Source organism: Enhydra lutris, unplaced genomic scaffold, assembly GCF_002288905.1.
Source record: "Enhydra lutris kenyoni isolate GAN:26980312 unplaced genomic scaffold, ASM228890v2 scaffoldscaffold86, whole genome shotgun sequence".
Lineage (NCBI taxonomy): Eukaryota > Metazoa > Chordata > Mammalia > Carnivora > Mustelidae > Enhydra > Enhydra lutris.
This window is the reverse complement of record NW_019154170.1, coordinates 5,980,842-5,995,351: the sequence shown is the minus strand read 5'-3', so window position 1 is coordinate 5,995,351 and position 14,510 is coordinate 5,980,842. Positions and strand designations below refer to the sequence as shown.

Sequence of the window (14,510 nt, the reverse complement as noted above, 5' to 3'; positions counted from 1 at the left end):
GGCTGTGGAGCAGGACATAATTGGGGAAAGTGCTTGTCGACAGAAGGCAGAACCCCAGGGGAACCAGGCCCGAGCTTCCAGAAACCCAGAGGCCTCTGTGTGCGGTGGGGGGACGGGAGGATCAAGGGGGGATGCGGAGGACCAGCAGAGGTAGACACGGGCATCAGCAGAAGCCCCCCCACCACGCCCGGCCCGGGACTCCTCGCAGGGACCTCGTGATTAGCACTAGGTGCTCAAGGAACGCTGACAGCGAGACAGTGAGACCTGAGGGCAGAAGAGCCCAGAACGGGGACAGGGACAGGGAGGCACAGCAGCTCCGCACGGACGGGACACCTGTGAGCAGGCGGGACGTTTATTGGGCCTGCTGCGGTCAGAACCACTGGGGCGCGGCTGGAAGAGATGGAAGCAAGTGCCCTTGCTGGTGTCGCCCGCAGCACCCACGCAAACGCCCAACAGCCCGCAGGATCGCACGGCACACTCTAGACGGAGGCCCAGGCCGCCCTGGACCCTCAGAGCCAGGAGCTTCCTCAGGAGCCGCTGGAGGTCTGGGCACTCAGGGAGGGCACTGCGTGTGCTGTGGTCCTCCCCGTGGCCATGGGATCCACAGGACCATCTCCATCCCCACCTGGCACGGGAGGATGGGTGCCGGGGTCCCTCCGCCTGGGAGCCACCGTTAGGCTTCGAGGAAGAGAAAACAGCAGCACCCACCGGGCAGTGGGTGACACGTACGCCCCCAGGCCACGTCCCCCCTGCAGGTCTGCTGACGGGGCACAGACCTCGCTGGACTGGGCGGAGAACCACACTCCCGGGACAGCTGTTTCTCGGTGCGCCTGGTGAAGGTCCGGAGAGCATGGAACGTCGTGTCCCCGGCGAGGGCCCGTCAGGGGCAGCTGAGGGGCGCCCGCCGCCACAGCCCCCCGCACAGACAGTTCTTGATCCAACGCTGCTCCCACTGCTTCACAGCTGTTGTCTTATTGGGTGACCGGAGCATGGTGACGCAGCCACACCTGGGGCAGAGCCGGGAGGCTGAGGCCCCGGCTGGGGCCGTCCTCCCACCTGCCGCGGGGTCCTGGCACATGCAGCTCCCCCAGCGCTGAGCTGCCTCCCGCACACCCTCACAGCCCAGCTCAGGCACTGCCCCCCCCCGGAGTGAACGAGCGAGGGTCGTGGGGCTTCTGAGTCCCGGCTTGGCGGCTCCCTAGCAGGGGACCCTGGGAGCCGTAGCCTGTGTCCAGGGTTGTGAGCCAACAACTAGGGTTGTATCTGTCCAGGGCCCATGCTTGCTTCTGTGCTCTCGGACCTGGAGAGCTCCCCGGGGGCAGGCACAGGCTGCGTGCGCTCACCAGGACACAGACACCTGCTCGCCCCCCCGGGGGGCGGAGACCATGCACCCAGCGGCCGGCAGGCAGCGCTCACCTGGTGCACGTCTTGCACTCCTCCGTGGGGAAGGCTCCCAGGTGCAGCCTGCGCAGGTGGTCGACCTTGGGCTGGCCCGCCCTGGCGGACGAGGGAGCACGTGAGCGGCTCGGGGCAGACCCCCGCTGACACACGCGCCCGCCGCTGCAGACACGGGGGTGATGGACGGTACAGGACTGCCCGTGGGAGGGGTCCTGGGGGCTGGGTGGGGCTGCCCGGGTATTAAGTCTGTCTGAATGTTTCCAGAACGCTGAACTTAAAACCTCTTTGTGATCAATCCCCTCTTTTCTCAAAGTTTATCTTGAAACCCAAACACAAAGGGGCCCGGACTCACAGGGCAGTCCCTCCCTGCGAGACAAGAGGGAACACGCCGGAGCTCACAGAGCACATCACCCGGACGGGCCGCACAGGGCTGTCTTCCTTTGGCTTATCTGTTTTCTGACATTTCCACCCAAGGTAACAGCCGGCGTGGGGAATTCACGCGAGTCTCTCGGTCACCTGAGTGTCTAAACGGGGAAGCCCTTGCCCGACCCTGGGTCGACGCAGCTTTCCTGCCTGAAGAGGGGGGACAGAGGCAGCCCGGCAGTACTGCTAGGCCCTGAAGGCCGACCCCGCGCATTCCAACGGCAGTGGCGTGTGGCGGGCTTCTGGAAGGGGCCCCTTGGCCCTGAGGACACCCTGCCAGAGGCCGTGGTTTGTCCCCCCGGCTGCGCTGCAGAGCCCGCACTAGGCTCATCCACGGTGGGCCACAAGCCACGGGGCCACGCAGCACATGGTCCAGCTCTGCAGGGCCTGGAGCCCGAGTCAAAGGGCAGCAATGGACGCTCCTCGCGGGGGTAGCAGAGCAGAGGCACAGTGGTGTCCCCCAGATGACGGAGTGCAGTGATGGAGAAGGGGGCAGGGGTGTCCCTGAGGCCAGAGGGCAGTGGCTGGCCCGGCGCAGGCAGAGCCACGGGGCAGGGCGGGCACTCACCGGACCAGGCCATCCAGCGGCAGGGCGCCGGCGCCGGCAGGCAGCGGGGGGGCCTTGCCGAAGTGCAGGCGCAGAGGCTGCTTGGGCTGCAGGCGGCTGACCAGGCCGTCGCTGACGGGCAGCCAGTCCAGGCTGGGGATGAGCAGCTGGCTGGGCAGCAGGCAACACTCATCCACCAGCGCCTCGTCCGGCTCGCTCGTGGGGCCCTCATCGCGGCCTGTGGGGAGGGGACCGTGGGGACGTACTGCCCACCGGGGAGGCACGGGCCCCCGGGACCAACTGGCACCAGGCAGCCTTCCTGGTGGCAGGGGTCTGGCACGAGGGGACACCACCTGGAGACGTGCCGTCTGGTGCCCTGGGACAAGCACACGGCTGCCGCTCTGAGAGCACCCGTGCCGGGCACTGGGGCCCAAGCCGGTGTGAGCCGGGGGTGCGGGCGACCGGGCCCGGAACTGAGCCGTGGCGGGGGTGCTGAGAGCCGAGGGCTGGGGACTCACAGCAGATCCAGAGCTTGGTGAGCAGACGGAAGAGCAGGGACATGCTGTCCTGGGTGTCCGAGGTGGCCGTGTACACGGGCAGGCAGCCGGGCTTCAGCAGCCCCCAGATGCGGATGACCACCATGAGCTCGCGCAGCAGGCCCAGCGAGGGCCCGTCCCGCAGGAAGCTGTGGCCCGGCCGCAGCGGGGAGCCCTGCAGGGAGAGGCCCTCGGCTGGACACCTCGGCGCGCGGGGAGATGGGCCAGGGCAGACCCGGGCCAGCAGGCCACTGGGCCACAGGCATTGGGAGCGCATACTCAAGCCACCGCGCGGTGCCGGGAGGAGGCAAAGTGGTCACCCCGGGCAGCCCATGTGGGGAAGGGGAAAAAGGGACTTCACATGGCTCCCAGGGGGACGAAGGACTTAAACCTGGGCTGGGAGACACATTTGGCCACCCTTGTGGGTTAGAGCGGGTGAAGATTAAAGGTTAGAGCGGGTGTGGTTAGAGGTTAGAGCGGGTTAGAGATTAGAGCGGGTGTGGCACAGACCCTTCTGCACAAGCCCCCAGAGAGAGTGGGTGCACACACAGCTCAATGCCCCTGAGGTCCCGTGCAGGGTGCCTGTGGGGGGTGGGGCGGGGAGAGGACGGGTCAGGGTACCGCTGCAGAGAGGGACGGTGGGGGCGCAAGGGGGCCACTGCAGAGGGTCAAAGTGGGTCAGGCGCCAGGGGACAGGCCGCTGCTGAAGAGGGTGAAGGGGGGGTGGGGCAGAGCAGAGGGGACGGGGCCCCGGGACACCGCACCTGGTTGGGCAGGCTGGCCAGCAGGTAGAGCACGAAGTCCCCCACCCACTGCAGGAGCTGCTGCAGCGCCTGGAGCGTGTTCATGTCCAGGACAAACTCCTCTGTCTTGAGGTTGATCATGACTTTGTCGATGTCTGGGGCGGGGAATCAGGCACACCCGGGCAGTCAGGCACACCGTGGCCTCGCGGTGCTCGCAGCACACGCGCAGACACGGGCACACCTGGCTCTGCACCCTGCGGCACCCACGGAGAGCCGCGCCCCAGGCCTCGGACCTCGAAGAAGAGGACCCTGGGTCAGTGTGGCCGACGGGAAGGCCCGGCTGAGGCTCCCCTGCGGCTATCATCGGTTCCCAGCTCTGCCATGAGCCCCGAGGGCCGGGCTGCATCCACGCCTTTGGGTGACTGCCCCCACCCTGTGCCTGGGCGGTCCACACCCCCCGCCCCTCAGGTGGGGCTTAGGACGACCCCGTGAAGGGGCTCCGGGGCGGGACCCACCTGCGTCGGTGATCTTGCTGCAGACCTCGGTCAGCCGGTCACCAGGACTCTTGTCGGGGGTGTTAAGGAAGTGCGGGCGCAGGAGGGACTTGAGCGTGGAGCTCACGGCCACCAGGAACAGCTTGGCATGGTAGTCACACACACGGGCCACCGTGCAGGGGGACAGCTTGCACAGTGAGGCCTTCATGGCCAGGATCCGGGTGGATAGGACCTGGGTGGGGGCGGGGGGGGCGGTGGGAGCAGCTGGCAGGCAGAGACACTCCCTCCCCTCCCCCCAGGGGCCCGGGAAGCAGCATCAGCCACAGCAGGGTAGAGCGGCAGCCGGGCGGGGCAGGCCCACCACCTCCTGCCCCCAGGGGGGAAGGCGGCCGCCCGCGCAGGGCCGGGGGGCGGGGCTTCCGGTTCCCAGAGGGCGGGGCCGCGTGCTGGCGCTACCTGCTGCAGGGCGGCGTTCTGGCGGGTGTACTCCTCGTGCAGCTTCTCCACCAGGCTCTGCACCATAGCGGGCTGCACGTGCAGCAGCGTGTCCCACCAGTCGTAGCCCGTCACCATGCAGTACTCCAGCAGGAACAGCAGGTGCCGCAGGGCCAGGCTCACGTCCAGCGTGTGGCCCATGGACGGCGAGATGCGCAGCATGCTCAGCTGGGGGGAGCCAATGATGAGGGTCGAGCCCCACAGCGCCCTCAGGCAGGGAGGGGAGCAATGGAGGGGACCCGGGCCCCGCCCCACACCTAGTGACCCCAGGCCCCCCACGCCCCTCGGCAGGCCTCTCAAATCCACTCTCTGGCCGTGGGGGGGGGGTCCTCCGGAAGCGACCCCCTCTGGCGAGGAGAGGCCCACTGGTTGGCCTGCCGCACGGACACGCCGAGGACGGGGCCGCAGGGAAGTGGATTCAGGCAGGAGGCATGAGGAAAAGTGGCTCAGAAACTGATCTGTCCGGGGTGGAGGGCAAGCGTGTACAGCATGCCCATCAGCCAGGCCAAGGCCCCCAGGAGCAAGGATTAGGGAGCTCTTATGAGGCCCCAGAGCCACAGGTCGCTTACCTGCGTCCCGGCGGTGGAGAACCACCGTCCTCACGGCTCCTGCTGGCAGGGCACCTACTCTGCGCCCCAGACCACACTGCAGCTTTCTCTGAGACCTCCGGGGCCGGAGGAGCCCCACCCTACCAGTGAGGAACCTCCTGCCAACCAAGCAGCAGGGACCGCAGTCCTGGGGGCCTGCCCCTCACACGCCCCCCCCCCCCCCCGCCAGGAGAGAGCATCACAGCTCACCTTCCCATGGTTGTCGATGCCGACCAAGGCCAGTGAAGTCCAGGAGAGCTGCATGGCCTTGAAGTGGACGGCGGGGCCACTGGCCCGCGGACGCTTGATGGCCGGCTCATCTGCAGAGCGTGGGGCGGCCGAGTTGTAGAAGACAGCCATGCTCTGCAGCGACAGCCGGTGCACGATGTGGACGCTGCCGTCGTGAAAGGCCAGGGCCAGCCCTGTGTGTGGGAGCACAGGCGGCTGAGCCGGGCGGAGGGCCGGGGACATTCGCCAGCAGTCGGGGCCGGCAGGGCCTGCCCGGAGGAAGGGGGGCGGTACCGAGGCCGGGGTAGAACTGGGTGTCGCTGGCCACCTTCAGGTCGGTGTTGGTGAGTGAGATGGGCAGCTTCGGCAGCGCCACGGCGGACACGCGGTCCAGGTCGTTCGTGGCCGACAGGATCCGCCATTTCAGGATCATGGGCTGTTTGTCGCCGACTGCAAAGGGGGGCAGGGAGTGGGCAGGAAAGCAAAACAGGATGAGACATGCAGCAGGCCAGACCCCGGCTGGGGCCCCCCACCCCCAGCCCCTGGCCCCGCACATGGGGTCCCGGCCCAGAGTGACCACTCAGAGCGCTCCACGGCCCAGCCAGCTGCACGGTTCACGACGGGCCTGGGACAGCAGCTGAACCAACCCGCTCCTGCCCTGGACTCCACGGGACGGCGAGGACGGGGCTGATGGGAGTGAGGCTGCCGTGCCCCTGGCAGGAGCCAACGCACCAACAGACAGACCACACCCCAGACCCCGCCACCACACAACCCCCTCAAGACCTGGCCAGCCTGTGTGGGGTTTTCTTGTGACGTTAAGGGTCCCAGGGGGACCCCAGCTCTACCCGCCTCACGAGGCTTGAGCCGGACGGTCAAGGTGCCACAGATCGGCGCCCCTCGCGCCCACACCCTTGGTGATGAAAGCCCCGACGACGGGCAGAGTGGCTTCCGTGCATCTGGGCTGGCTGCTGGGTATCGGGAAACGGGATGCAGGCAGAGACTCATGAGGTGCGCCTGCATTGGGACACGCCGGGGCAAGCCTGCAGGGACACGCGTGCCACAGAGGGAGACCGGGGGCCCAGCCGACAGCAGCCCAAGCCATCTGGCGGGTGATAGCAGACACATCAATGGGGCAGAGCAGCAGAGGCGGCCCTCCCAGCAGAGCGCAGAGCTGCGCTTTGAGCTACTAAGTTCAGGGCTGGTCTGCCACACGGTGACAGCGATCACACAGCTTCTTCCTGCCGCTGCTCTGCCTTGAGAACTCCACCCTGAACGGATTGTCACAATTTATAAACCCGCCACGGGCCCAGGCAGGGAGTCCTAGCAGGCACTGTCTCCCAGGGAAACTGAGGCCCAGGGAGCACTGAGACTGCCTAAGGCCACGGAGGGCAATCCGGCACCTAACAGGGACAACAGAGGGGGAACAGCACCTGAGCGGCATCCAGGCAGCTTGCCGAGCCGCCTGCACCCGATCGGGCACAAATGCTAGGTCATGGCTATGGCCAGGCTGGCCCTGGGGCTGGTCACTGTCTGCACAGGGCAGGGGGCCACACACACCTGGGGCCCCGTCCACCACCGACAAGCTCCCCAAGTTCGCGGGGTCTGGCGACAGGGCAGCTGGGACAGTCTTCACGGTAATCGCTCTGCCCCACGGTGTGCAGCTTATGTAACTGCCCGGGGGGGGCAGGAGCCGTGGGGCCCCCGACACAGCTTCATCAGCGGTTCCTATGCAGTAGCCCCCACACAGCCAGCCACTCTGGGCTCCATTAGCGCTCATCGGCCGAGAGCCCAGCTCGCATCTACTAGAAATCATCTCTGTGGGCCCCGGGGTGGGGGGGACATCCAGGGGCTTTCCTGACTTCTCTGTGGCTTCAAGTGGGGCCAGCATGTCCCAGGGTCCACTGGCGGGGGGTGAGGGGGGGCGCTGCCATCTGGAGCCACTGGAGTTCCATGTGGCTGCAGGGACAGGGGAGAGGGAGGGGAGCCAGTAGGTATGTTCCAAGTGGACGCGGTCACGCCCTCTGGGCCCCAGTCTCCTCACCACAGACCAGACATTTTGGAGGAGTCTGTGGTTTTTAGGGTTAAGTGCCCTCTGTGGCCCAGGGGGCTGCAGGTACCCCCACTCCTGCTGCAGTGCCCATTTGTGCCCCCCCTTACTTAGCCACTCTAGCTCCTGGCCTCTACCCCAGGACCTTTGCACTGCTGTTCCCTCAAGCAGGTACTCGCTCGCTGCAGGAAGCATCAGACATGAGGCAGTCAGGCCACCTGCCTGTGGGCTGACCGGCAGACCTCACGTCTGAGCCCCAGCACAGGAGGCTCTCCAGGACAGGAATGAAGCGGCCGCAGAGCAGGGAGGAAGAGGGCAGCGCGGGCCGATGTTGTGCAGCCATTCAGAACAGCTCCCACGTGTTGTGCTGGGAGCCCAGTGCCCCTGGGAATGGGGAGACTCACCCACAGGTGAGATCTGCTGGAAAACATTGTTCACCGGGAGCCCCTCCTTCCGCAGGGACCAGCACTCCACGATGCTGCTCGTCTGGCTGGACGCACACAGGAGCACCTGGGGACGGCAGCAGCCGGTCAAGAGGGTGCGGCTGGGACGGCAGACACGGCCCTGGGGGCAAGCAGGGGTGCAGCCACAGAAACTATCAGAGCTTCACGAAGTTGGGGGCCTCACTGACATGTGGTTACACTGGAGCCCTGGGTGACCACTGGCCAACGGCCACAAAGATGTCCCCGAAGAGGACCCCATCCCGAGTTCCGGGACCTGTAGGCTTTGGGGCCCGGCGTCCTCACCAGGTCCTCATGAGAGGGAAGCAGAGGGCAGGTGGGGGTCCCAGAGACGGGCAGACCCCGTGCTACTGGCGGGGAGGATGAAGCGGGGGCTACGGGCCAGGGAAGGGCAGGAGCCGGGTCTCCCTGGGGCCCCAGGGGGACCAGCCCTACCCGCGCCGGGGTTTCAGCCTTGTGAGGCCCACGTCGGACCCCGGACCCCAGCGCTTGAGACGAGAAGGGTGTGGAGCTCTGCTGCTGCAGCTGGAGGGGCACCCCCCAGGCAGGGCCTCACCTGCTCCGACATGTCGCGGGCCAGGAACTTGAGGTGGGTGATGGCGGGGAACTTGTCCTTGCGGTTGAGGTCGGTGGTGCAGCGCATGAAGAGCGAGGGCAGGATCTCGGTGTCAATGCGGCACTTCTCGCTGACCACGCTCACGCACACCTTGTAGAACTGCACGGGGGAGGCGCTGCTGCCGTCCGCAGTGGCCACCACGATGTTGCCACCACCAGTGAAGGCGATGTCAGCCAGGGCCACACGGCCACGCAGCCGGCACAGACTCTCCGTGGATGTTAGCACCTGCCCGCTGGGCTTGAGCAGAGACACGGTGACCAGGCCACTGACTGTCACTGCGATCCAGCCCTCCATAGGCTTGCCGCCAAACAGCGTCAGTGACGGTGAGAATTTGACGCGGGAGAACTTCTCCCCGAAGCTGGAGGCACCTGACTATGGGGGGAGAAGGGAGCACGGGGTCTGTTTACTGCCAATCCCAACCCCAGCTAAGGGTCCTGACCAGCTTTAAAGGCTCTGCCCTCTGTGACCTGACAACCCTGCTCTGGGAGCACTGAATTAAACAGTGCCAGGGGGTGGGGCGCATCTGGGTGGCTCAGTTGTTAAACACCTGCCTTCAGCTCGGGTCAGGATCCCAGGGTCCGGGGATCGAGCCCCACATCGGGCTCAGCACTCAGCAGAGAGCCTGCTTCTCCCTCTCTCACTCCCCCTGCTTGTGTTCCCTCTCTCGTTGTGTCTCTATCAAATAAATAAATAAAACCATAAAAAAAAAAAAAAAAACCCAGTGGGTTGGATTTTGAGAACCAACCATCAATGATTGATGATTCCCTAAGCATACCAACCATGGGAGGTTCACTGAGAACAGCAGTCATCAGTTAAATGAGTGGTTTACTAAGGACAGCAGCTTTCAGTTAAGTGAAAGGTTCACTGAGGACAGTGGCCATCAGTTAAATGGGTGGCTCACTTAAGACGCAGATGCTGATGGCTTGATTGCAAGCACAAGTTGGGCCCAGGACTAGAGAAACCAAAGGATGCTGGTGGTGGGAGAGGAGGAGCCACATCAAGAGGAGCAGGTAGACAAGCAGGGTGAATAATCTCACCTACTGCACCTACTTGCTCAGGTAGGACACCCACCTTTTCCACGTGCAGGGCCAGCTTCACACCATTGTGCAGCCAGGACAGGGCCACAATGGGGTCTCCTTCCACCAGGCTGCCCACGTGGCTCTCCCAACTGTTGGCCAGGTGGTCTGCCATGCTCCAGCACTTGATCTGCCCATCGGCATCGGCCGACAGGAGCCGGGAGCCTGTTGGGGGTGGGGGGAGCAAACCTGCCTTACCAACCTTCATGGTCACCAACCTTTGCGGTGGGCTGGGACAGCGGCCGCTAGTGCACCAGGGTCTGGGAGGAGCAGGCCTGGCAGCAGTGGAGCAGGGGAGGGGCACAAGGCGTGCTCCGGACAAGGGTGCCCTTGGGGAATGTGAACAGCAGTGGCCACAAAGCCGCAGGTTGAGGCTTCCAGTCCCTTGTGTGGGCTCTGGGGACGTCACCAGAAGACAGAGCACGATACTCTGAGATTCAGGATCAAGGGTGAGCACCACTGTCTCCCTCAGCCATTCAGGACCACCCACCCCTGGCCCGTCCTCACCTGACTGGTCCCACTCAAGGCAGGTGATGGCCTCGCTGTGCTCCGAGCTGACAGAGTGCACGTCCCAGGGGTGCTCCGTATCCAGGATATGGATCACGCGGGTGAGGTCTGCAGGGGGCCGCGCATGCTCAGCACAGCAGCCCTAACACCCTGAAGCTTCTGATGACCCCAGGAGGCCTCAGGGAGGAAACCAGGGAACATCCCACCCATGGGGACGACAGGGGGCTGCTCTGCTGCTGACCATGTAGACGGCCCCAGTGCTAGCACAGAACAGGCTTTTGTGTTCCTGGGTTCCCTCTGGAGACCAAAGCAGGCTTGTGACTACAAGCGTGGTCACGTTTTTTCAAAGAGACACAGAAAACAGGACTGGAAGAAGATGACCTCCAAACCCTAACGGTGGGTATCTCTCCGTGACTTTCTTTCCTTAAGCTAAATTTCTCTGCTTTTTTAATTTCTTCTAACAGGCACACAGTATTTAACAACAGACAGAAAACAAGTCCCAACAAAGTGACTTTGAGGCTTCCAAAAGCAAGATAATGACATGTAAGTTCTGGAAAACTGGGCATCAAGTCTCCAAGCCCTAGGGGACCACACACCCCTGCTCCGCTCCATCCCAAAGGGGTGATTCCAGGGTCTTTCCCCCACTCTGGCCCAGCACCAGATGCAGGAGCACAGTGCATCTGTCCTGCGCACACCTGTGAGGCTACGGTCCTCACCAACCCCGGTGACAGGGGAGAAAAGCCTGAGGGCCCCCATGGGGGAGGAGCAGCTCCCAGGCAGGCCTGGAGACCCAGAGGCCCCCCAGTAGGACACCAGGGATGGGGGTGCTGGGCTGGAGGGCAAGGAGACACACCTTGGTCATCATTTCGAAGGTCAGTGGTGAAGGCAATGAGGTTACGGCAGGACCAGGCACAGGCCAGGGGCACTGACGGGCAGTGGGTACTCTTGGGCCATCTCTCCCACTCACAGACGTAAGCCAGATCCATCGTGCCTACAGGCCACAGGTCACACACCGAGGACGGTCAGCAGCTCCTGAGGGAGGTTGACACGGACACTCACTGAGTGCCCGCAGGACGCCAAGCTCCACGCTGCGTGCTGGCTTACCCCAGGTAATGAAAGGAACCCAACCCCTGCCCTAGGGTCTCGTGTGCCATGTTAAGGGCAGCTGCATTTTAAACATGGAGGGACGGCACCTGCGGTCTCAGTCAGTTACCCGTCTGCCTCCAGCTGGCATCCTATCTCAGGGTCCTGGGATGGGCCCCATGACAGGCTCCCTGCGCAGTGCGGAGCCTGCTTCTCCCTCACCCTCTGTCTCTGCCCCCTGACTTGTGATTTCTCTCTCGAATAAATAACATCTTTGGAGCACCTGGGTGGCTCAGGGGGTTGAGCCTCTGCGTTCAGCTCGGGTCCCCGTCCCAGGGTCCTGGGAGGAACCCCGAGTCGGGCTCCCGGCTCAGCGGGAAGCCTGCTTCCCCCTCTTTCTCTGCCTGCCTCTGGGCCTACTTGTGATCTTGCAGTCAAATAAGTAAATAAATAAATCTTATTTAAAAAACAAAATCTTTTATTTTTTTATTTCTTTTTTCTTTAAAGATTTTATTGTTTGACAGAGAGACACACAGCGAGAGAGGGAACACATGCAGGGGGAGCGCGGGGAGGAGCAGGCTTCCCGCTGAGCCCCACGCAGGGCTCAGGCCCAGGACTTCGGGATCACCACCGGAGCAGAAGGCAGACAATGAACGACTGAGCCACCCAGGCGACCCCAATAAAATCTTAAAAAAAAATAAATAAATAAACAAACATGGAGGAACAGGGAGACCTAATCAAGAAAATAGCACCCCAGCGTAGCAGTTCGGGAGCCAGACTCGCACATGCCTGGGGGAAGGTCACGGCAGGCAGGCGAAGGGAACACCTGCGCCAGGACGCTGAGGGTGCGCGGCACCTCGGATGTTGGAGGAGTGGCCAAGAGGCCCCTCGCGCTGGAGCAGATGCGCGAAGGGATAAGGGGCAAGGTGGGGGCAGGAGATGATGCGGCCAGTCCCACCGGGCCCTGGAGGCTCTCACCCCAGTGGGCGGGGGCCCCCAGAGGGCCGCGAGCTACCCACACTGGAACAGGACCTCTGTGGCGGTCTGGAGCGCACAGGCAGGGACGGGGTGGAGGCACGAAGAGGGCAGCGGCAAGTGCGCGTCGAGGCGGGCCGTGGGGTCTGTCCCGCGGCAGGGCCCGTGGGCAGACGCGCTAGAGCCGCGAGGACACCACCTCCAGGGGAAGCGGCGGCGGGACTTGGAAGGCGGACGACGGTCCCAGGGGTGAAGCCTCCCCACGGCCCTCCCCGCGCCAGCAGCGAGCATGGGCTCCTGTTCTTTCCCTCACGGCAGTCCGGGGAGGCCCCGAGGCCGACCCGCCCCGTTTTTCTCAGTCACCACCCCCAGGTCCTGACGGGGACACCCAGGCCCCGCCCACAAGCCCCTGCGAGTCTGCAAGTCTCGCCCCCAAAGCCTCCATCCCCTACGATCTCCGCTTCCCAGGTTGTCCCTTGAGCCCCCGCCCGGCCTAAGCCCTCAGACCCCATCCCAAACCCCCAGCGCCTCGCGCGCCGCCGGACCCGGGCCCTCCCGGAGCCCCGCCCAACCCCCCGTTACCCTGGGGTCCCGTCCCCCCACGCCGGCCCCGGCTCTCCGTGCCCCACCCCCAGTCCGCCCCAGGCTTCGCGCCAGTCTCCGCACCCACCCCAGACCCCGCCCGCGGCCCGGCCGCGTGCCCAGCGCCCTAGGCCCCCCCGAGGTCCGCCCTCTACCGCCGCGGGCTCCGCCCCGGGCCCGCCTTCTCCGGGCTGCGTTTCCCCCGGCCGCGGGCGCCGGCCGGAGGCGAGCCGACCTCTCCGGCCCCGCAGCCCCGCGCTCACCAGGCCGGCCCAGACTCCAAGCCGAGCGGGCAGCCGCTGCCCGCACTCGCCCTAGCTCCCCGGCTCCGGCGCCGCCATCTTCCCCGGGACCAGCGAGTTGCCCGCGCAGCGCGGCCGCTTCCCAGGGACTTCTGGGAAGGCGGTGACTCCGCCCCGCTTCCGGTACATTTGCATAGGCCTTTTGATAGCGTTCCAGCGGCCACCAGAGCTGTATTTGATGGAACAATAAACACTTTTTCAACTCCAATGAAGGCTCCCTTTCATTATTCTCTATGCTGTGCGGATAAAGGAAAAAGAATAAGCAGCTGACCCTTTCCTTAGGAAATCCACCCTCTCTGTAAAGTCATTTATCTTGAGCACTATAAATACCTGGCGGGCGGACCGTTCCAGCGTGCTCGCTTCGGCAGCACATATACTAAAATTGGAACGATACAGAGAAGATTAGCATGGCCCCTGCGCAAGGATGACACGCAAATTCGTGAAGCGTTCCATATTTTGTTCCGTCCCGGGACGCGAACTTCCGGCGGCCGCGTGGGACCTTCTGCAGCGCGCGCAAACCCAGCGGGACCGGCCGCGGCGCCCCTTCCGGAAAGCCCCCGGCCGAGACCCCACGGTCTGCCCGGCGGGGGAGCCGGCGACGGACCGCCTGGAGCGCCGGCCTTCGTGGCCCCCGCGGGCCTCGGTAGTTGGAGAAGTGAGTCCCCGGGCGAGAGGAGGCAAGCGTCCCCGCGGAATGTCCGGGCACCGACACAGACCTGCCCTCGGGCCGGCTCCCAGCGCCCACCGCCCCCGACGGCGCGTGCTAGGGAAAGAGCCTCCCGGGGCAGAAGCCAACCGGCGAGCCCAGCAGGGGGACCGGGGCCGGCGTCCGCAGGCAGGAGCCGCCTGGCCGGCAAGGACCCCCGATGGACGAACCCAGCCTGAGGACGTCCTGGGGGGCACCCGGCCAGTCCCAGACACACGCAGAGGGAAGCCGACGGGAAGGAACACGGGGAGGCCAGGAAAAGACAGAGGCCGGGGCTGCCATGTGGCGGTCACAAGCCAAGGAAACCGGGACCCCGAGGGGCAAAAGGACCCTCCCCTGGAGCTCCCGGCCCGGCCGCAGGTGGAGTTTGGACTTCCAGCTTCCAGAGCGACAATAAATTCCTGCGGTTTTAAGCCACAGCTGGGGTACTTCGTCCTGGCCACCCCAGGAGGCTCCTCCGAGTGACTTTTGGACCCTCTTGGACCCTCGACGGCTGGGAAGTGGCAGAGCTGGGGTTTGAACCTGAGCACCTGGGCACGGGACAAGCCAGGGCAGCAGAGCCAATGGACCCAGCGCTCCCAGGAGCATCTCCCCACACACCCGCCTCCCACGGGGCGGGGGGGGGGGGGGGTCACTCCGTGTGAACCTTCATCCCCTGAGGCCTGCAGCCCTCCGTGACCAGGACCTAAGCACGTCCTGAGCAC

General features: G+C 64.9%; 1 protein-coding gene across 3 annotated transcripts; it reads right to left on the bottom strand.

Moving 5' to 3' along the window:
- Positions 1-336: 336 nt before the first annotated feature.
- Positions 337-13,153, bottom strand: LOC111161685 (mediator complex subunit 16). Of its 3 annotated transcripts, none has more exons than XM_022525493.1 (14): positions 11,012-11,365; positions 10,159-10,266; positions 9,647-9,816; positions 8,516-8,947; positions 7,903-8,008; positions 5,746-5,901; positions 5,434-5,645; positions 4,598-4,804; positions 4,163-4,373; positions 3,669-3,802; positions 2,887-3,079; positions 2,390-2,606; positions 1,417-1,497; positions 337-1,007 (listed from the first exon to the last, which is right to left on the bottom strand). In XM_022525493.1, exons 1-14 carry the CDS (start codon positions 11,142-11,144, stop codon positions 881-883), a joined length of 2,487 nt encoding a protein of 828 aa, XP_022381201.1. In that variant the 5' UTR covers positions 11,145-11,365; the 3' UTR covers positions 337-880. The 3 variants fall into 3 exon arrangements, 2 of the variants coding, with proteins under 2 accessions (XP_022381201.1, XP_022381202.1); XR_002641538.1 differs by lacking the exon at positions 337-1,007 and adding an exon at positions 13,062-13,153 and having other exon boundaries at positions 1,435-1,497; positions 1,751-2,606; positions 11,012-11,190; XM_022525494.1 differs by lacking the exons at positions 337-1,007; positions 1,417-1,497 and adding an exon at positions 13,062-13,153 and having other exon boundaries at positions 2,540-3,079; positions 11,012-11,190.
- Between the last annotated feature and the right edge of the window lie 1,357 nt (positions 13,154-14,510).

What these genes read in the sequence shown, in the direction of transcription:
- LOC111161685 (XM_022525493.1), bottom strand. Translation starts at nt 11,144, where the DNA reads ATGGATCTGGCTTACGTCTGTGAGTGGGAGAGATGGCCCAAGAGTACC. An exon ending in CCCGCGACATGTCGGAGCAG is followed by an intron (nt 8,009 to 8,515) that starts GTGAGGCCCTGC and finishes TGCCGTCCCCAG; the next exon opens with GTGCTCCTGTGTGCGTCCAG. An exon ending in CACCAAGCTCTGGATCTGCT is followed by an intron (nt 2,607 to 2,886) that starts GTGAGTCCCCAG and finishes CCCTCCCCACAG; the next exon opens with GCCGCGATGAGGGCCCCACG.